We start from the raw sequence: 22,201 nt of genomic DNA, 5'->3' as shown, positions 1-22,201 counted from the left end.
ATGTCATCATGTCATCATGTGCCCTTCTGAAGTTACTACGGTGATTAACAAATACCTTATAACGTAAACAACAGATTTTTACAGATTCAGAAGGTATGTTTATAATTTTTATTTTATTTTATTTATTTTTTTACAGTGCCAGCATGCTAATTACAACCATTTTAAACTGTAAAATGTACAGGTTGTTCTGTAAAGTGGTTTACATTTTAACTGTATTTATTTACATAATTATTGTGGCAACCACAGCTGCCAGAAATTTTTATTTTTTTGTAAAAACAAAAGGATGTACGTATAAACGAAATATTTTCGGCAGCATTAGCCCGTGAATAACGAACGGATGGAATGAGATGTCAGCCAGATTAGAGTAGGCCTACATCGATGGGATTATCATTGACAATGAAGATAATGAGCCGCACATTCGTCGACGAATTTTACAAGACATCATCCTTTTGATATTAATGATGATGTGGACATATATGTTCGTTTGCTGTTTAAAAGAGAGGGAAAAATGTGGATAACTGATTTGATATCGACTGATATCCAACATGAATCATGCTCTCTCCAAGCCTCCATGTGTGCGTTGCGTTACGTTATTTTGCCACTGGGTCAGTGCAAAATGTAATAGGCGACAGCATACAAATTTATTTGTCCTCCATGTGTAGGCTATGAAAGATATTTTAAATTATATGTGTAAAATGTTAATATAACTTTTTAGATTGTACGTCTTTATTTTGACAGTTCACGCAAGGCAGCAGCTTGAAATGATGCGAGCGGTTCCTGTTTACAAATTTGAAGGCTGCTGATTGGATTACAAAAAACACGTCATTCTGAGCGACTACGCATCACGTTACAGAGAGTTTACGACCTACTAGTTAATTCTGCCTTAAGAACAGGTGGTGCAACCGAATTAAGCACTGACTCTGAAACTAACTAGTAGTTAACTAAGCCCTTAGTGTGAACTTTACGTCCTAATTTACGTGAGAACTTACGCCCAGCTGGTGCAACCCTACCCAGTAGCCTACCCTAGTTTGTTTACATGCCTGACACAAATTGCATGTTGCATAATGTCAGTAAGGTTACAAGTGCACAGTGCCTAGAACTGTATCAGTGATCAGCCACAACATTAAAACCTGTGTCCAACATTAAAACCTTTGCATAAGCTCTGACTGTGTCAGAGCTTATGTGAACTTGTGCAATTAAATTTTGTGAAAATACTGCATGTTATTGCACCCGTGCTAGTTTTTGATGCTCTTCACAGATGCTGGACAACTATATCCCGTAATTATAATTAGTTATTTTATTTTTATATTATTATTATTATTATTATTATTATTATTATTATTATTATTATTTATTTTGCCTTTTACTGCTGTAGGTGGTGCCTTTTTCTCGTGATATCAAAACATTTCAATTTATATTTCTAAATAGGAAAACAATTTCACTATAAACAGAAAGTCACATAATAGTACACAAATAAAAAATATTAAAAAAAAAATAAATAAAAAAAAAACATTAATTTATGTAGGCTATAGGCCTATGGTAATACAAGTTAGCGTGTCAATAGAACATTACTACATTAATATTAGCTACAATACTTAACAGTTTATTCCGTATTATTAATTAGTTAGAGTAATAATTAACCAGGAGTGGTATGAGGAACATGATGGAGAGTTCAAGGTGTTGACTTGGCCTCCAAATTCTCAGTCCGATTGAGCAGATGTGCTGGACCAACAAGTCCGATCCATGGAGGCCCCACCTCGCAAATTACAGGACTTAAAAGATCTGCTGTCTTGGTGCCAGATAGCCTACCACAGTACACACATTCAGAGTTCTTGTGGAGTCCATGCCTCGACGGGTCATGGCCTCGTTTCCCAATAGCATCGTAAGCCAAAGTAGATCGGAATACATCTTACGTTTGCGGCCCGTTTCCCAAAAGCATCGTAACTTAGTACTTGAAAATGCTCGTAGATTTACGAGTGCGAACTTTTATGCCGTGCATGAAAATTATCCGTACAGTATATTAGCTCCTCGTCTACTCTTCCTCTTTGACATTTAAGGGCGCTATCACCAGCACCGTACGCGTTGTGTAGTACCGCACATATTGTGTAGCATGTTACCGTTATCACTTTTGGGAGTAAAGAGCAGATCTCCTTTTGATTGGCGAATGTCTCTAAAGCGCAGCTTCCACGCATTATTTTGCGCTCCGCAATAACTCGGTGAACCATGGTTATATTCAATTAATGCTTGTTATTAGCAAGACCATACACAGGGCTGATCGGTGTATACTGATGATCGACAATTTAATCCTGTTCTGTGTGCATCTGTTCAGAAATGTATTTTCATGTTGAGTCAAACACCTCGAGATATTTGCTTTTGTTTCAGCACCTCAAGCAGGACAGCTCCCATGAGCACTTAAGTTCTATTTTATAACAAATCAAATCAAATCACTTTATTGTCACACTACCATGTACACAAGTGCAACAGTAGGTGAAATTCTTGTGTGCAGTTCCGAGCAGCATAGCAGTCATGACAGTGACGAGACATATACCAATTACAGTAAACAACATACTTGCACAACACAATTTACATATCAAATGTACACATACTTACAGAACACAATAATTATATACAATGTACAGTAAACAATACACACAATATAGAATACACAATATAAAATACAATAAGTAAAGAGTATATGAAATATATATATATATATATATATATATATATATATATATATATATATATATATATATATATATATATATATATATATATATGAAGTATTGAGGAGAATATGTTGACAGTCCAGTGTGAGATTATAGATTAATAGAGTGAACAAGCGATCTATGTGCTGGTTTGGGAAACGGGTGTTGCTCCATTATAAAATAACAAGCGCCGTTAATTATGATGATCCTAAAACCTTATGGACTATATGAAATTGCTCAATCAGTCTTTGCAATCCTGTTCTGTGTGCAAGTTTACAACCAAAGGATGAATTTGTTATCTTAAGGATTGATAGGCTACTTGATCTGTCGGAACCCCTACTTTACTTCGTGTATTTTAAGGTTAATTTAGTCATGCTGGTAATATTTTTGACTTGAATACCACATGAAGCACTTTTTTAGGTTTTATTTTTTATTTGTTTTTATCTTTTGCAATAGCCTAGACCCTTATGAACACATCGCGTGCAATCATACTTACTAAATACGCGATTAGAGTATTATTTCTAAATATTTATTAACTAAAATAGGCTACTTATTATTTATTTTATTAAAATAATACATCGCAAACTATCTAAGTGCTGGTTTGTGATAAATGGGTTGCTGTATTGTAAAGTACATGCACGACAACGATTTTAAAAGCGTAAGTTTAGAAAAAGGACAGTTTTATATTTCATTGTGTTACCAGATGAATAGATTAAAAAAAAAAATAAAAAATACTGTTTTATTTAAGTCAAAAATATTATTAAGCTTGAAGAAATCCTCCTGACTACACGATATTACCCTTGTCAAAGAAAACCCCGTAAAACAAGAACAGAATATATATATATATATATATATATATATATATATATATATATATATATATATATATATATATATATATATACAGTAAATGCGCATATATACGCGCATTTAGGCTACTGTTTAAATTTGATAAAATGAATACAATTTCATTACATTTCTTAATTGCCACCCGTTCACAAAAAGCATGAGCCAAATAACTTAATTACAGAATTTCAACATTTATTGGTAATTTTTCCAACAAAACATCTGTGTTTATCTAGGATATGTCAAATATAGCATGCTTGTTCTGGAAGACTGAAATTACTAGAATATTCATCTCATGTGAGTGTACAGCCTTTACAACATATTTTTCAAAAAAAAATACTATTGTACTATTACTACTGATTTCTTTTTAAAAGTTTAACAATTAGCATAAATAAAATCAAAATAAATAAAGTACTAAGAGCTCATTAAATATAGAGTTCGTAAGGCTAGTACTTCATAATGAATTCTGTTTTTGCAGTGGAGGAGCAACTTTATTTTTTTATTTATTTGCTTTGTTATTATTTATTTTATTGAGCGATACAAAAGTATCGCGGTGTAGCCTGGACACAGGCATAATTCAAATGTTAAATCAACATGGAAACGAAAATGTATTCTAAATTTGAATTGCAATCATATTGTGTAAAGCCTACAATTATATCTATCATACTTATCATAATAATAATAATAATAATAATAATAATAATAATTATAGCATAAATTATTATTATTATTTTTGCTGAATTTCACTACAGCATACTGAATTCAGGTGTCTGTTGAAAAAAATGGACGAACTTTTAAATGATTACCAGTGACTTTCTCGGAGTTGTCTGCGAGTTAATGCAAAAAGGAAATCCTTTTCCTTGAAAACTATCCCACAATCAATTTCAATCACAAGGAAGTCACACTTGGTCGTGAAGTGTGACCACATACATCTAGATCCTCTGAAATTGCTTTGAAACCATCACCTCCCCCATAATTGACAAATTAAAAGACAGTGGTCATTTTGTGGGACCTTTGCCTTGTTCGCACGATAATGGTAGGCTACAGTTTCTTGTTTTAAATCGATGTCGACTTGGCGTGTATGCAGGACTAAATTATAATTATAACTTATCATATATTTTAAAATGACAGATGTAATATAGCCCTATAGTCTTAATATTTAGAATTGTATCATTCTTTCCAGGGCCTTTTTTGATGAGGAATATATTACCAAGGTCGTTTTCGATGCCGTGGGAGGGTGATCTTGATCATAAAAGTGACGTCAGCGTTGGAACCATGAGCAGGCACCGATTCTCGTGGGTTCAGAGAATCTGGCTAGGTAGAGGAACCGTCGGGTTAAAGAGAAACCTGGGTCTAAGGAGCCAAGAGCAATTGTTTGTGTGCACATTATGCACTGGAGTCATCAGGTGGGAAGATGTATGTAAGTTATCTTTTGGATAAGGACACCAGTATGTTCCCCAATTCCGTAAGACACCCAAGCCTAAACCTGAACCCTCAGAATTTTGTACCCGCGCCTCCACAATATCCGGACTTCACAGGATACCATCACGTTCCAGGCATTAACAACGACTCTCACCACAGCCAAACAGCAACGTGGAATCCCGCGTACCCTCCTCCACGGGAGGAATGGACACCTTACGGACCGGGGACTGGACCATCAACCTCAAGCACCGGTCAGATGGGTTTCAGTCCGCCAGAATTTTCATCTGTTCAAGCACCCGGTCTTCTTCCATCTTCCATAAACACATCAGTCGGTCAACTGTCGCCGAACTCTCAACGCCGGAACCCGTACCACTGGTTGCGTCAGACAGCCCCGCCGTCAAACTCAGGTGCATTCAAAAACTAAATGCAATTATTATATTTGGAAAAATGTGATACAATTATTATTATTATCAGGATCGAGTCCACAAGAAAATCACTTGTAAATTAAGCCTATGTAAAGTTACAGGCTAAGACGTACCACATGTGAAATCTTGATTTCATCCAACGTGTCTAAAAGTTCATATTGTGTCTTTTAAGATAATAAATAACATTAATAAGTGACAACAACATAGTATTTCACGGACTTCTCAGCATTCAGACACGAAAAGAACAGAGTAGAGTGTATATTAGATAGATAGATAGATAGATAGATAGATAGATAGATAGATAGATAGATAGATAGATAGATAGATAGATAGATAGATAGATAGATAGATAGATAGATAGATAGATAGATAGATAGATAGATAGATAGATAGATAGATAGATAGATATAAAAATAATAGCACAATATTTGTTTTAACAGTGCCGTAATGCTGGAAGTGTTGAGCCGCTGCACACATTTACGGCTGAAAATAGTTTAGAAAGAAACTTCACTACTTTCGCTGGGTTTGTCATGCTAATATCTGATTTGTCTATTTGCTTTGATGTCTTTCTTTGTTCTTTTCGTGTCTGAATGCTAAGAAGTCCGTTATTTAGTTATAGCCTATTAAATAATAATAAAAAATATATTTTACTTTAATAAAACCAATTACTTTAAATGTTACCACACGAGGCACATTTTTAGGTTATCTACAATTCTTAATTTTTTTATTTGTTTTTATTTTTTTTAAGTGTAGGCTACTTATTTATTTCAGCTATTTATTTTGACTCCTGCATAAACTGCATCCATTATATCAGAATCTCCCTAATATCGTAGCTTACAAAAATAAGTGAATATATCAAAGTATTTAACATTATTATATAATGATATTATATATTAATATATATATATATATATATATATAACGGACTTCTCAGTATTCAGACTTATATAGCCTATTAAATATATATATATATATATATATATATATATATATATATATATATATATATTTAATAGGCTATATAAGTCTGAATACTGAGAAGTCCGTTAAATACTTGTATATATTCACTTATTTTTGTAGGCTATGAATTTAGGGAGATTCTGAAATAATGGATGCCATTTATTGCTGAAATAAATAAGTAGCCTACACTGTAAAAAAAAAAAAAAAGAATAACCTAAAAATGTGCCTGGTGTGGTAACATTTAAATTAATTGGTTTTATTAAAGTAAAATATATTTTTTTATTATTATTTAATAGGCTATAACTAAATCAACCAGACAATAGGTTACACCAACGAAAGTTTTTTTTTATTTTAAGGGGTTAGATCAAGTAATAAATAATTGATTACGTGTCGATAGATAGATAGATAGATAGATAGATAGATAGATAGATAGATAGATAGATAGATAGATAGATAGATAGATAGATATAACCTAGTCAGTAATATATATATATATATATATATATATATATATATATATATATATATATATATATATATATATATATACACACACACACACACAGCTCTGGAAAAAATGAAGAGACCACTGCAAAATTATCAGAAATTATCCATTTTTCTCTTGATCACATTCCAGAGGTTTTCAATGGGGTTCAGGTCTGGAGATTGGGCTGGCCATGATAGGGTCTTGATCTGGTGGTCCTCCATCCACACATTGATTTACCTGGCTGTGTGGCATAGAGGATTGTCCTGCTGGAAAAAAATCCTCAGAGTTGGGGAAAATTGTCAGAGCAGAAGGAAGCAATTTTTCTTCCAGGATAACCTAGTATGTGGCTGTGATGAGGAGGGCGGGCTGTAAGGATGGATGCCTGGCACTGAATTACCCCAATCAGCCGGAAGAAGGAATAAGAGGAGCCAGAGATGCCAGCAAGAGAGAGAGAGAGAAATGCATGCAGCCGACGAACATGTGCATTCTGCATTGGGCCAGGAAAGCCAACATTGTGAGTGACACACAAGAGCTGTGTGTGTGTGTGTTTGTGCACTGGCGAGTGTGTGCTGAAAAGCAGTTTTATGTTGTGTCCAACTGGAAATGTGTCTTCTGTGACCTGTTCACCCAGCTCCCGCTTCCTCCTTCATAGGGAAGGCAGAGATCTGCCACACTGGTGACAAATTCTGCGAAGAGTTCCTGGATGTCTGCATCAGAGATGCCAAAGTCAAGACTGGACATGAGGAGTTTTCCATCGGTCCCCATGTCAAATAGGTCATGCTGCGACTTGTCTGGGAGCTGCTTGGGTCTGCTGGACGGCGTAGGTCTGATTCTGCCGCTCAGGTTCTGGCAGTATCTCATGGGGCCTGATCCTCTGCCATGGCTTCTGCATGTGCCTCCCTGGCTGCCACAGCCTCCTCTCCTCCCGCCGTGCCTGCCTCCACCTTGCTGCTGCCTGTTTTGCTTGATGACGTCATTTAAGGACATATCCATCTTGTCTGCCATTGTGTGGCCTCTGTTAATGCTAAACACTGTCGTTAGCATGAATCTCTCTCTCTCTCTCTCTCTCTCTCTCACTGGCATCTCTGGCTCCTCCTTATCCCTCTCCCAGCTGATTGGGGAAATTCAGCACCAGGTGTCAATCCTTACTGCCTGGCCACGCCCTCCACGTCACAGTGGCTTGATTCATGTGTCCTTCACAAAGATGAATTTGCCCGATTCCATTCTTACTGAAGCACCCCCAGATCATCACTGGCTCAAGACCCTGTCATGGCCAGCCCAATCTCCAGACCTGAACTCCATTGAAAACCTCTGGAATGTGATCAAGAGGAAGATGGATGGCCACAAGCCATCAAACAATGGAGTGGCATAAAGTCATCCAACAGCAATGTAAAACACTTGTAGAGAGCATACCAAGATGCATGAAAGCTGTGTTTGAAAATCAGGGTTATTAAACCAAGTATTGTGTTGTTAAAAATTTATATGAACTTGTTTTCTTTGCATTATTTGAGGTCAGAAAACACTGCACTGCTTTTATTTCTTTCATCACATTCCCAGCGGGTCAGAAGTTTATATACACTTTGTTAGTATGTGGTAGCATTGCCTTTAAAGGGGTCATGACATGGGTTTTTTTATTGTATTATTATGTTCACTTAGGTGCAATTATAGTATTAATATATTTTTTTTTAAGAAAAACTTTTAAAATCTAGTGATTTATGACCTTTCCCACCCTGTTTCTCATCCTCTGATTCAAACAGTCTGTTTTGGGGGCGTTTTCCATTTAAGACTTCAGTGTTAACGCCCACTGTTATGATTGGCTAACGTCAGTGCCTATGTATCAATTATTGATAACCCCAGCCAGAACAATATGCAAGTAAACTAAGTAAAAACACTGTGATTATTCATAATGAATGAAATTGCGCTTTAAAAAGTAGTTTAAAGTTTAAAATAGATTACTTACAGTTTGCGTCGTCTTTGTTCCCAGAATAGTCGGCACGGACTTATCTTTGAGCAACAGTTTTCTGGCAAAGCCAGCATCATATTGAGATTTGTTCTCAAAACAGTCATCCTTAAAATGTACAGAACAAACGCTTAAGTTAACACTGCCGTGACTGGGACGTCCGCAAAAAATAAACTGCATCCATTTTTCCCTGACGTCTGGATCTTTCGGCAGCTTATTCAGAGGTTTTGTTTGACCACAGCCAGGAACAGCACATCTGTGTGGCATCGTAATTTTCCTGTGCACAAGTAGTCTCTGTCAGAGCTCGCTGTCCATCGACTGAACACTTGTGAGGCGCACGGCGATACGAAATGAGCGTAGTTGTCTTGCGCTTAAAGCGTAGTTATCTTGTGCTGGAGGCGGTCATGTGCAAACGCTGGTACATCACTTCTATCCGTCACGTCACTTCTAACCATGAATCCAGAACGAGCTGTATTTTGAGCTTGATTAAATAAATGATTCGTTTAGAATGGGGAGGACGTCTTAAAATATTAAACTTGCAGGACGTTTTAATGATACAAAGACCTCTTATATACCAAAAGATCAAGGCAAATTTGGTTTCTCATGTCATGACCCCTTTAAATTGTTGAACTTGTATCAAACGTTTTGGGGATTCTTCCACAAGCTTCTGACAATTAGTTGCTGAGATTTTGGCCCATTCATTCAGACAGAACTGGTGTAATTGAGTCAGGATTGTAGGCCTCCTTGCTTACTTATGCTTTTTCAGTTCTGCCCACAAATCGGATTGAGGTCAGGGCTTTGTAATGGCCACTCCAATACCTTGACTTTGTTGTCCTTTAGCCATTATGCCACAACTTTGGAGGTATGCTTGTGGTCATTGTCCATTTGGAAGACCCATTTGTGACCGAGCTTTAGCTTCCTGGCTGATGTCTTAAGATGTTGCTTCAATATATACACATAATTTTTCTTCCTTATGATGCCAACTGTTTTGTGAAGTGCACCACTCACTCCTGCAGCAAAGCACCCCCACAACATGATGCTGCCATCCCCCATCCTTCAGGGTTGGGATGGTTTTCTTTGGCTTGCAAGGCTCCCCCCTTTTTCCTCCAAACATAACAATGGTCATTATGCTCAAACAGATAAATTTTTGTTTCATTGACCAGAGGACAATTCCCCAAAAATATATTTCCCCCATGTGCACTTGCAAACTGTAGTCTGGCTTTTTTATGGATGTTTTGAAGCAGTAGCTTCTTCCTTGCTTAGCAGCCTTTCAGGTTATGTCAATATAGGACTCGTTTTACTGTGGATATAGATACTTGTCTACCTGTTTCCTCTAGCATCTTCACAAGGTCCTTTGCTGTTGTTCTGGGATTTATTTGCACTTTTCACACCAAATTACATTCATCTCAAAGAGACAGAATGCATCTCCGTCATGAGTGGTATGATGGTGTAGTACACACACTTGTGAATGTGGTACCTTCAGGCATTTGGAAATTGCTCCCAAGGATGAACCAGATTTGTGGCCAATTCCTTCAGACAGAACTGGTTTAACTGAGTCAGGTTTGTAGGCCTCCTTGCTCACTTATGCTTTTTCAGTTCTGCCCACAAAGTTCGAATTGAGGTCAGGGCTTTGTAATGGCCACTCCAATACCTTGACTTTGTTGACCTTAAGCCATTTTTCCACAACTTTGGAGGTATGCGTGGGGTCATTTTCCATTTGGAAGACCTATTTGCAACTGAGCTTTATATTCCTGGCTGATGTCTTGAGATCTCACTGGTTGTAAATGTATGCTAATTATATGTTTTATTGTATGCATCAGACTAGAAGTATAAATCTGTTTTTGGTATGGCTTATGTATTTACAGTTGGACCTAATATCTCTATTAGTAGTGCTCAAAATGTGGCCGGTACTCAACGGTACACTTTAGGCTACCGGCGATGATACAAAATGCTTTTACAGTAAGTTTCGGAGGCTCTCATAAACTGCCGAAACTCTCGTCTATCCCTTCTCCACAAGACTAGTCTAGGCTAACTAAAAACACAAACAGTGACATATCTTTAATTAGGGTGACCATACATCCTCTTTTTCGGACCTTAAAAAAGCCTCCAGCTGGGATTTCTATATTTGCGAAAATGTCCGGGATTCGGCTTTAGTTGCATTATAATGTGCATCTGGTCTAATACTTCATTGTGTGTGCTCACATATTTGCATTGCTTTAAGCCCGTCTTTGTAAGTCCTTCCTTCTCGCACACCAATTGTTCGATTATAAGAGGCTTGCAGTAACTATTGGCCAAATTCCTGCCTGTCAATCTCTCAGTAAAAGTGCGAAGCGCTGTTGTGTTTGGCATTATAAAAAAAAACATTTTCTTTTTTTTTTTTTAGTATATTCATGTTTCATCATTATATGGACATGTTAAAGATTGTCAAGCTAAAGTACAAAAACAATTCAGATGTCCATTTAGTTAAATGGCAGCATCAGGGTGGAAAATAAAAGGGTGGACATTCAGTGGAAAAATGAGCCACTAAAAATGGTCTGTGATTGATATCTAGCAAAAACATTTGTACATTTATATTAATGATTTTATTTCTGTTAACATAAATATATTGAAATTTAAAAATTACATTAATTTCCCATATATTTTTCCATAACAGGGTGGACATATTATGCTTGACAACATATGATTAACACCACAAAATAAAGAAAAACTTAAATAAAACAAAAGAGTTACAAACTTCAAATAGCTCAAAAGAATTTAGCAGAATGACTGAAGTCCACCTCTAGTGTGTGTGATGTCATTTCATAACATATATCTTCAATGAAAGGTAATAGTATCATGACATAACAGGGTGGACAATAAATCATGGGACACAAAAAAATCCTCCATTATCAGTGTTCAAATTACACATTTACCACAAATGAATACATGTTAGTGAGAGAAAGTAGTATTAAACTCTTAATTGTATGGGGAAAAAAATAGAAATCCAATAATTTAGCACTTATTTTTGTCAAAGATGTTTGACGAGCAGTATTGGGGACATGAGGAAATGACAAAGTGCAATAGTTGAAAAGGATTTAACTTATTTAAAATGTAACTTTAAAGCCCACAAAAGTGTGTAACATTATAAATAGTCTTTGTTCTTTTTAACAAGCCTATCAAACTTGTAATCAGTTGAATTTTAAAAATATAAATACCATACACTTGTACTGGGGAATTTAAAGCCACCAAATTGTAGGAATTGTCATTTATACAGCAATGTTGTTGATTAATTGAATTGAGTTGAAACGTGCAGCCTTATTATCGTGTCGCAGGCGATTGAGTCATAAGTGTCCCAATGTTCAGTGGCTGAACACCCTTGCCAGTACCCAAATTCATGCTCACGATAAACTGATTCACAACATATGGAGACAGGGAGCTCACTGAGACACAGGTTATGGTAAAAGTGTGGATGTTGTTATGTCAGTATGGAAGATCTCTGGTACAAGAGTTCAAGTCTGACCTGCGAATCCGTATGATCCTCGAGGATGTGTGATCGAAACGTCACATGCTGTCCACTTGGCTAAATAAAAAGAATACATGTTTCAAAGCTGCATGTTTTATTGTTGCAGAGTGTGAGACAATTTATTGTAACATTTTAAATATAATATTATTTGTTATTTGTACCAAAAGCCCTCCCTGGTGACACCCTATCCTGGTCCATTGCTTTTGTGATGCTTTTTTGGTCTGTTTTCATCCAAAATTATTTGATCGCCTCAGAAGACATGGATTAAACCACGATGAGAGAATTATAATTTTTGGGTGAACTAATCCTTTAATGTAAAAAAACAATCTATATGATTATTAATGTCCTAAATTATTTTGCAGTCCTGATCTACCAACCTAATGTAAGCTATAATGGATACACAAAACACGTTGTTTTATGTGTGTATGGGTCTTTAAGAAATATCCTCAATATCCTCTTTAATGTTACAAAATAAAACAATACTTGACATTTTGGTACAGAATGCCACAGTAAGAAATAGCTTTACAGCTCTCAAAAGAAAAACTCCACAAAATGGTGCAGAACTACTGTGTGATGCACTTTTCTTAAAGAGACAATAACCATATTAGCGGTGTCATAACGTACAGTACTGTGCAAAAGTCTACAGCTTTGGTGAGTCAATAGGAATAGAACAGAACAGATTAGAATTGAAGAACAGGGAGCCCCCCACTGAACATTGTGTCTGTCTGAGATTATATATAAAGACAGAAGCAATTGAGACAGCTGAAATAGATTGAAGAACTGTGGCGAATTCTTCCACAGTTTGGAAAGCTTGGACCATCCTATCTGCCAACAACTAAGAAAAACTGTGTTCAGGTGTACCTAGTTGAATTGGTGATGTTTTAAAGGCAAAGGTGTTCACACCAAATATTAATTGAGCTTTTTGTGTTTACTGGACTTTTGCACCATTGGGCTGAATGTTTCTGAGCACAGTACAGAATGGTTACAGTAGCATTTCCACTTATGCAAACTTCGGCACAGCATGATTATAAACCGTTCATGGACCAGAAATCTTGGCATGGTAAGCTAACCGTACTCAACCACTCTCAACCGTGCTGGTTGAATGCTTTAGTACGTGGCGACTAATGATTGTCAATTTTTCAATGAAAAGGTAACTTAATTTGTTTCTAGCTTGACAAGTTTGCTAATATTTGGCTGAAGTTAATAAAAGTAAATAAAAAATAGGGTATGTTTAGTGTATCTTCGTGATTTTAGGATGATGGTATAATTAGTGTTTTAGCCTACATTTAGCCTATTTTTCTACATCACTTTTTCATCAGGGAAGTAGATTTCAAGCTAATTAAAACATAAAAATATTAAATGTATACTCATATACTATTTTCATATAATACTTAGATAATATTTTGTCAACAAATATCCTTTTTAGCCAGTCTGGGAACTTTGTTTGTGTGTGGTGGCATACAAGAGCCCTCATGATGGTAAACCTTTTTCTCTTTGCTTTCCTTTTTGCAACATGGGCCTTTACTTTTCTGTGTATTAGCAGAGTAAAACCAGGGGGTTAAAAGCAGTCCTAAAAAAAGTCCATGCCAACTGGCCTGGATCGGCACAGAACGATACGGTTTTACGATTGTGGAAAAGAGACCTGTTGGATGTCTGTTGGAAGGTAAAAGTTAAGCAAAACTTGGAAGCTTGTAGATTTGCATGTACGTCAATGCACATTACTGGAGTAAAGTTTGCTTTGACTCATTCTGTGTAATGTGTGTTCAAAGATGAAGATTTAAAGATTTTCATTTTCTGATGTCTCTTTGATATCCTATTTGTTATTTACATTCAGTTCATGATCAAAAAGTAAATATTAATTTGAATCACACTTTGCACGGATGAGGTAAAAATAACCGTGCAACTTCTCTCTTGTTAATGTTCACTCAACTATAAACACTTGCTCACAGAACTGTCACACTGAAAAAAATTTTTTTGCCTATTTTTAAGATGTATCCATTCCAATTGAATAACAAATTTCCATCTAATTGAATTGAATAGTCTTGAAGAAAATGTAATTAATAAAACTTGTATTTTTAAAGATTTATACATTTTATTTTGTTAAAGATTAGGCAATCAATTAGATGGAAATTTGTTATTCATTTGAAATGGATTAATCTTAAAATTACGCAAAAATATTTTTTGAGTGCAGTACTCTTAAATAGACCATTTCAAAGCTTGTGATACTTATTGTCTAGGTTACGGATGTAACCTCTGTTCCCTGATGGAGGGATGGAGGCCTTAGAGTCTTAGGATCACATTTGTGCCTGCCGGACAGAACTCCAGGCAAGTGTCGCTCACAGAGAACGCTTGCAGGTCCCCGACCCTCTTGATATAGGCGAGCGCGATCAGCAGGGCCGTCTTTAGGGGTCCTGAGTCCAACTGATTCTAGCGGCTCGAAGGCCTGAGAGGACCACTGAGAGATCACAGGAGGGCTCCTGATAATCAAGTTGTGCTTACCCAAAGACTTGCCGTCTACTGCGTCATGGTGGGCTGCGATAGCAGCTACATACACCTTCAAGGTGGACGGGGACAGCCTCTCCTCCTACCTCTCCTGCAGAAATGAGAGCACTAACCTTACTGTGCACCTTTGTGGGTCTTCAGCCCGAGAAGAACACCAATTCGTGAACAAGCGCCACTTTAGGGCGTAAAGTTGCCTGGTAGAAGGGGCTCTGGCTTGGTTGATCGTGTCTACGTCGGCAGGTGGTAGATCAGATAGATCTTCTGCGTCCCATCCAGGGGCCAGACGTGGAGGTTCCAAAGGTCTGGGTGCGGATGCCAGAGCGTGCCCCGTCCCTGAGAGAAGGTCTTTCCTCAGGGGAATTTGCCAGGGAGGGGCTGTCGTGAGGAGTACGAGGTCTGAGAACTAAGCCCAGGTGGGCCAATAGGGAGCCACTAGAGTGACTTGTTCCTCGTCCTCCCTGACCTTGCACAGCACCTGCGTACTTGCACAGCCCTGTGGGCCAGCTGTGTGCCAGTACATCTGCCCTGAGGGGAGCCTCTGTTTGGGCATACCAGAGGTCTCCTGGGAGGCGAACAGGTCTACCTGAGCCTTGCTGAACCGTTCCCAAATCAGCTGGACCGACTGGGGGTGAAGCCTCCACTCTCCACTGGGCAAGTGTTGTCGTGATAGCGCGTCCGCCACCACATTGAGGTTGCCGGGGATGTGAGTGGCGAGCAGCAACTTGAGTCGCTGCTGTCTCCAAAGGAGGAGACGATGGGCGAGTTGTGACATGTGGTGGGCCTTGCCGATTTATGTACGCTACCACGGTGGTGCTGTCTGATCTGATCAAGACGTGTTTGCCCTGAACCAGCGGGAGAAACCTCCACAGGGCAAAGAATACAGTCAACAACTCTAGGCAGTTGATGTGCCAGCGCAGTGGGGCCCCTTTCCAACGGCCCGTGGCTGCATGCCTATTGCAGACAGCGACCCAACCCAATTTGGAGGCGCCTGTCGTGACCAGGACGCATTGGGACACCTGATGCAAGGGGACTCCTGCCCGCAGAAAGCAGAGGTCTGTCCAGGGTTTGAATGTTTGGTGGCAGGTGGGGGTGACCATCACACGTGCGTGCCACGGCGCCATGCTCGTCTCGGGACTCGAGTCTTGAACCAGTGCTGAAGCGGTTTCATATGCATCAAGCCCAGCGGCGCTACCGCCACGGAGGACGCCATATGCCCCAGGAGCCTCTGGAAAAGTTTTAAAGGGACCGCAGTGCCTGGCCTGAAGGCGGCGAGGCATTCCAGCACTGACTGCGCACGCTCGTTGGTGAGGCGCGCTGACATTGAGACTGAGCCTAACTCCATGCCGAGAAAAGAGATGCTCTGAACCGGGGTGAGCTTGCTTTTTTCCCAGTTGACCTGAAGCCCTAAGTGGCTGAGCAGCTGGTCCTTGTGTGCACATAGTAACTCTCGGGAGTGGGCCAGGATGAGCCAGTTGTCGAGGTTGTTGAGTATGTGGATGCTGGCTTCTCGGTGCGGGGCAAGGGCTGCCTCTGCGACCTTCGTAAAGACTCCGGGACAGGGAAATGCCGAAGGGGAGGACCTTGTACTGATACGCCTGGCCGTCGAACACGAACCGTAGTAAGGGTCGGAAAACTCGCAAGTCCAAGATCGGTCGTAAGCTGCCGCCTTTCTTGGGTATGATGAAGTAAGGGCTGTAGAAACCCTTCTTCATCTCGGTTGGAGGGACAGGCTTCATGTCTATCACGTCTTTGAGTAAGAGGGTCGCAATTTCCGCGCGAAGGGATTTGGCATGTTCGCCGTGTACTTTACAAGCAGGCAAAGGGGTGCTGGCAAACTAAATTGAGTAACCGAGTCGGATGGTCTGGGCCAGCCAGCGTGACGGATTGGGAAGTGAAAGCCACACATCCAGGCTCCGTGCTAAGGGCACTAACGGGAAAATTATTTTTGACGTACCTGGATTATTTTTGACGTACCCTCGAAGCACTTACCTTGCTCCGCACTACCGGCAGGGGGCGGGTTAGTGACTGAGGAGGAGGTCCGGTGGAGGTGTCCTCTAGACTCGTCAGAACCGTCCGGCCAGGGAACAGTCATGGGGTTGAAGGTGGGGGGTCCACAACCAGCATACCGGGACTGTTGAGGTGTGGCGGCAGCGTGCCGTGAGAATGCCATTTGCTGGCCAGGTGACCCAGAGACAAAGGAAATAGCTCTTTTATTGAGAATGTGGGCAAATGAAATAAATTAAAACAAGGATTCTCCTCCCGGCTCTCCACCGGGGGACGGAGTGGTCTGCTTATCAGCTCCGGAGCGAACCTCTTGGTCTCTGGGTCGAGACGGGGCTTGGCCCGTGGCGGCAGGTTTGCGGCGGGGCAAGATGTGTGAAATGGCCTCCGACTGCTTTTTCACCGCGGAGAACTGCTGGGCGAAGTACTCGACGGTGTTGCCGAAGAGGTCGAACTGGGAGACAGGGACGTCGAGGAAGCGTGTCTTGTCCGTCTCGTGCATCTCGACCAAGTTCAGCCACAGATGACGTTCCTGAACCACAACTGTGGCCATCGCCTGCCCGAATGACTGCGCTGTGGCCTTCGTGGCCCTGAGGGTGAGGTCGGTCACTGAGTGCAGTTCCTGCAGCACGTCGGGATCAGGACTACCCTCGCGCAGATCTTTGAGTGCCTTGGTCTGGTGGACTTGCAGGAGGGCCATGGCATGCAGGGCGGAAGCAGCCTGTCCGGTGGCGCTGTAGGCTTTGGCGGCCAATGATGACGTCATCCTACAGGCCTTGGAGGGGAGCACAGGGCGACCCCGCCAGGTGGCAGCATTCTCGGGGCATAGGTGGAACGCAACCACCCTATCCGCCTGGGGAATCGCCATTTACCCATGGGCCGCTCCGCCGTTGAGGGCAGTGAGAGCGGATGAGCGAGGGGCTTTGTGACAAGTGGAGAGGGGTGCTCTCCATGCAGTGGTCAGCTCATCATGCACCTCTGGGAAGAAAGGGACCAGGGGGGGGCGTGGCTGTGAGCGGCGCGCAGACCCCAGGAACCAATCATCCAGCCGCAATGGCTGCGGGGAGGATGGAGGGTTCCAGTCCCGGGCAAGCATGTCGGACATCTGGGCGTTGGCCTCAGCCTGGGCGTGCTATCCAGAAGGCGGCAGCCCAGACGAGTCTCCCGTGTCAGATGCTCTCCAATGGAGCGGCGAGTTCATCCAGCTCGGGGAGCCCCAGAGGATAGGCAGGCTGGCTGTGAGGCGAGCTGCTGTTACCTCGAGCCAGACGGAAGTCAACGAGCGTGCCGGGGGGCATGTGGTTCGCGGGGGCGTACCCAGCGAAACCGAGCCTGCTGCCATCCCCAGATCGCCTCCATCGCCAGCCACGTCGTCCTCAATCCTGTGGGATGAAGGAGCGACGGGGGGTGGCTGGAGTGGCGTTCCTTCGGTTGAAGGAAAGCCGCGACCGCAACGTTACAATGGTCATGGTCTCGCAGTGAGAACATGAACCATCCACAAATGCTGCCTCGGTGTGATCGCATTCCAGACACATGCCTGTGGCTGTCTGAAGCGGAGAGCAATCTACCGCATCCAAGAACTACACGGGCGGAAAGGCATCTTTATAAAGACACGTCCTGAAAAGGACGTTCAACGCCCCTGTGTATTGCTCTTTTAGAGGAAAATACTCTTTTAGAGAAAATCACTCTTTTAACAACACTCTTTTAAGTTTGCACTTTCGACGCACCCAGGGGCAAACTGCACTGCTGTGCAGAGAAGGAGAAAGCCGCTGAAGTGCTCCGTAAATCCAACAGCAGATCGCTCAGAGGTAGAGGAACAGGTGTGTGACTCGCAACTCGCTGCAAACACGACCATCGGCTCCTCAGAACATTTCTGAATGAAACAGATGCATTTCCATTTCATACCCATATGTCCGGGGGCGGGACATGCAAATTCTGCCTGCCAACGTCTCATTGGCCTTTTTTCATAGATCAGAGGTATATTCGGCGCTCAAGAGAGACCCCTAGTGTCGCTTCTTCGACACAACGACACAACATATAAACTCAATGTAAATACTTTTGTATTAATAGAACAAAATGTAGTGATGTAGTAAGTGTAATAAATCCATAAATAAATGCATATTTAAAAGGGAAAATCATACATTATGAAAGATTTTAACTTCAACAAACACTGTAAATATTGAAGAATTAATAAATAGGCTCTTGCAATATCTATGCAGGGGTTTGGTAAAAACCTGTGCAAAGCCCCACCCCATAAACCTAATTTTTATTTTTTTCTTATATCTACTTTTGATATAGCAGCACTTACATGTTAGATGTGGAATTCTATTTTCATTCTTAGGTTTCAACTTTGAGTATTTTGTGTATGAAAAATGTGTATCATTATTAAAAATGCAATTTTATGACATCATATACATTTATAGAATATGAAATCTTTAAAAATCTCAAATGTGATTGAAATGATGAAAGCAAAATATGAAATAATATATACACTCTCACATATTTATCCTGTGAAGACATATATACAGTATAAATAACATATATATATATATATATATATGAAGATGTCTGCTTCCAGTTTGCTTCGTATCATTTTCAGTTTTACGTATTTCAGTATTACGCTTACATGGCGTCAAAGAACAAAAATACACTTGCTAATATCGAGTCTTTCTCAAACGTGTCCATGTAGGATTGTGAGGGAGTAACGGAAAATATGCCATCTTTCTCTCTTCTGAATCCACAGCTCTCCATTTTTCTGATTTTAAAAAGATGTGAAAGTGTAAAAGTGCTTTTCTTCATCTTCTTCTTCTTCTTCTTTTGTTTCTAGAGCAAATAGGTAAGCAAAAATTTTATTTGCTGTGGCCACCTTTTCCCCACTATACAAGGTAAACCTGCTATCATTTACTTCTGCATTCCAAACCCAGATATGTGATAAGGGTCCAGTACTGTTTCAAAACAACTTTGATATTTCAGCATATTTCTAAACAATGTATTCCATCCCTGTTAACATAGTCCCTCTCTATTCCTCTGTATTGTATCCTCTCTCTCTCTATGAACTGTATGAAATGTATGTCATGACATGACATCATTAGAAAGTTACAAAAAGTAACAGCTCATGGGCTGTAATATCTGTGTGAAAACTACTTCATTTCTGTTGAATAAGATAAGAATAATAAGAATCTTGTGGCAATTCCTAAAGACAGTAGTTTTAATTGCCCATGTTATGTTTTGTTAGCTCACTATCAAAGTTATATTCAAATATTAAAAATATTTTATGCAAACCGATTAGAGAGTATGGTCTCTAATGAGATTTTCAATGTAGATGGTATGGTTGAGAAGCCTAATAATCTGGAGTTCCTCCCTCTGTGGCTGTTGCCCTATACAGGCTGTGTCCTTCCCTTTGCAGTTTATGTTTTAATATTTAACTTGGTAGCCACCTGAGCACTTCAGTCCCCTTTTGACAATGACATGGTTAACTAAGTTTGAAATATAGAGACAGGATTCCAGACCTTTATAACATGGACATGTTGGTGTTTATACGCAGTTCCCATAGATATTGTTCAATAGAAAAGGATACATAAACACAATTACATAAAAAAGGGTCATATTTTTGGTTTTTAGTTTCTCATATAATTATTTATATTAATTATTGTCCCAGTGATTGCACTTTGATTCTTAATAAATTAAATACACAGTAATCAATATTTTATAAAGTGAAGGAAAGAATTACAATTCAAAACCTAATACAAATTTTCTTTGTCAATATACAGTGTAACATGTTTTGTTAGGTAACATATTAACTGTTTGTCAAAATAAATAAATAAATAAATAAATAACAATTGCAGGTTACACCTTTTCAGTGTTTGAAGATAAAATAAATTAGAAGTGTGAAATATCTGAAATAAATTCCATCATGTTCACAGGGACATATTCAAAATTATCAGAATTTATTCACTGCATTTGAAGTAAAACTGTTTTGTTTATTTCCCCTTTAGGAGGGAAGACCAGAACAAAAGACAAATACCGGGTAGTGTACACGGATCATCAGCGCCTAGAACTGGAGAAGGAATTCCATTACAGCCGTTACATTACAATAAGAAGAAAAGCAGAATTGGCAACAGCACTCAGTCTATCAGAGAGACAGGTTAGCTACTCTAATACAGTCTACTTTTTCCTAAGAGCGCTTTGAAATAGTAATACAGCACAATACAATCATTTTACTGCAGCTCTGTAATTAAAGATTTAGTTTATAGGGGATAATCACTGAGTTTTTGCTTCATATTGTGTACATTAGCCTATCGCTACTTTTAAAATTGATTTTGAAGTATTGTGATGTAACTTACAACATTCTCTATTTATGAAACAGCAATGTAACAGAGGACTTTTGTAAACATTTACAAATGTAAAATTTGCTCAAACAAACACAGAATGTATGATGTTGACCCTAAAACCAAACAAAGTAATCTGTCATCAACTTATGTCTTTGATTCTGTGTCCCACCTCAACATAATGTGGGCTTAGTGTCATAAAGCATGTCTTCGTCTGTCTAGTCAATGGCAGAGCAAGATAAGAATAAAAAGGTACCTGGTTGGTTTCCTTAAGACCCTATAACATTTCTTGAAAATGAGGCTGAATACAGTCAAATTTATTTGTTAATAGTTGGCCATATCTGCTAAAAAAAATTTGTTTCCAAATAATTACAGAATCCTAATGGAAAAAAGCAGGAAAAGTGTTTAAAAAAAAACAAAACATTTAAATAGGTATAGACATTTGATTTATAATATAGATATTAAGGAGGGTGATTACTCAAAGTAAAGCAAGCGCAAATTAGACCCACTTAGTTATTTCTCACAACACAACTTTAAGGTTCATTGTTCTTTGTGATTTGGCTTATGTCACACGAAGGTCTTCATGTTGTTGACAGGTGAAGATTTGGTTCCAGAACCGACGTGCTAAAGAGAGGAAAGTCAACAAAAAGAAGATGCAGCAACCACAGCCTGCATCCACAACCACACCCACCCCACCTGGCTCAGCTCTCCAAGGCAATGTTGCCATGGTGACAAGTAGCAGCAGTGGCCTGGTATCTCCGTCTATGCCAATGACTATCAAAGAAGAGTACTGAGATGAGTAGAAGAGCCAGATGTTTACTTTTTTAATACTATAACAGATCCCATTAAAAACATTACAATAACACAGAACTTCAAAATCATCTTTCGCACAATGAAAAAGAAGTACCACAAATATGACAAATGTAGCAAAGAATTCCTCCTGCACCCTAGGGTTTTAGTGAAAACTTGGCAACAACCATTGCAAAATAATGAAATATACAGTCCAAGTACACATTCATTTGAAATGTTGTGTAATATTTATCTGGTTCTGTTGGCTTCT

General features: G+C 39.5%; 1 protein-coding gene across 1 annotated transcript; it reads left to right on the top strand.

The window, feature by feature from the left end:
• The first annotated feature begins 4,968 nt into the window (after positions 1 to 4,968).
• On the top strand, positions 4,969 to 22,181 carry LOC127628136 (homeobox protein CDX-1-like). The gene is made up of 3 exons (XM_052104838.1): positions 4,969 to 5,383; positions 20,809 to 20,957; positions 21,738 to 22,181. Exons 1-3 carry the CDS (start codon positions 4,969 to 4,971, stop codon positions 21,933 to 21,935), a joined length of 762 nt encoding a protein of 253 aa, XP_051960798.1. The 3' UTR covers positions 21,936 to 22,181.
• Positions 22,182 to 22,201: the final 20 nt, after the last annotated feature.

Source organism: Xyrauchen texanus, chromosome 34, assembly GCF_025860055.1.
Source record: "Xyrauchen texanus isolate HMW12.3.18 chromosome 34, RBS_HiC_50CHRs, whole genome shotgun sequence".
In the NCBI taxonomy this organism is placed as follows: domain Eukaryota; kingdom Metazoa; phylum Chordata; class Actinopteri; order Cypriniformes; family Catostomidae; genus Xyrauchen; species Xyrauchen texanus.
This window is presented reverse-complemented; position numbering and strand designations above follow the sequence as displayed.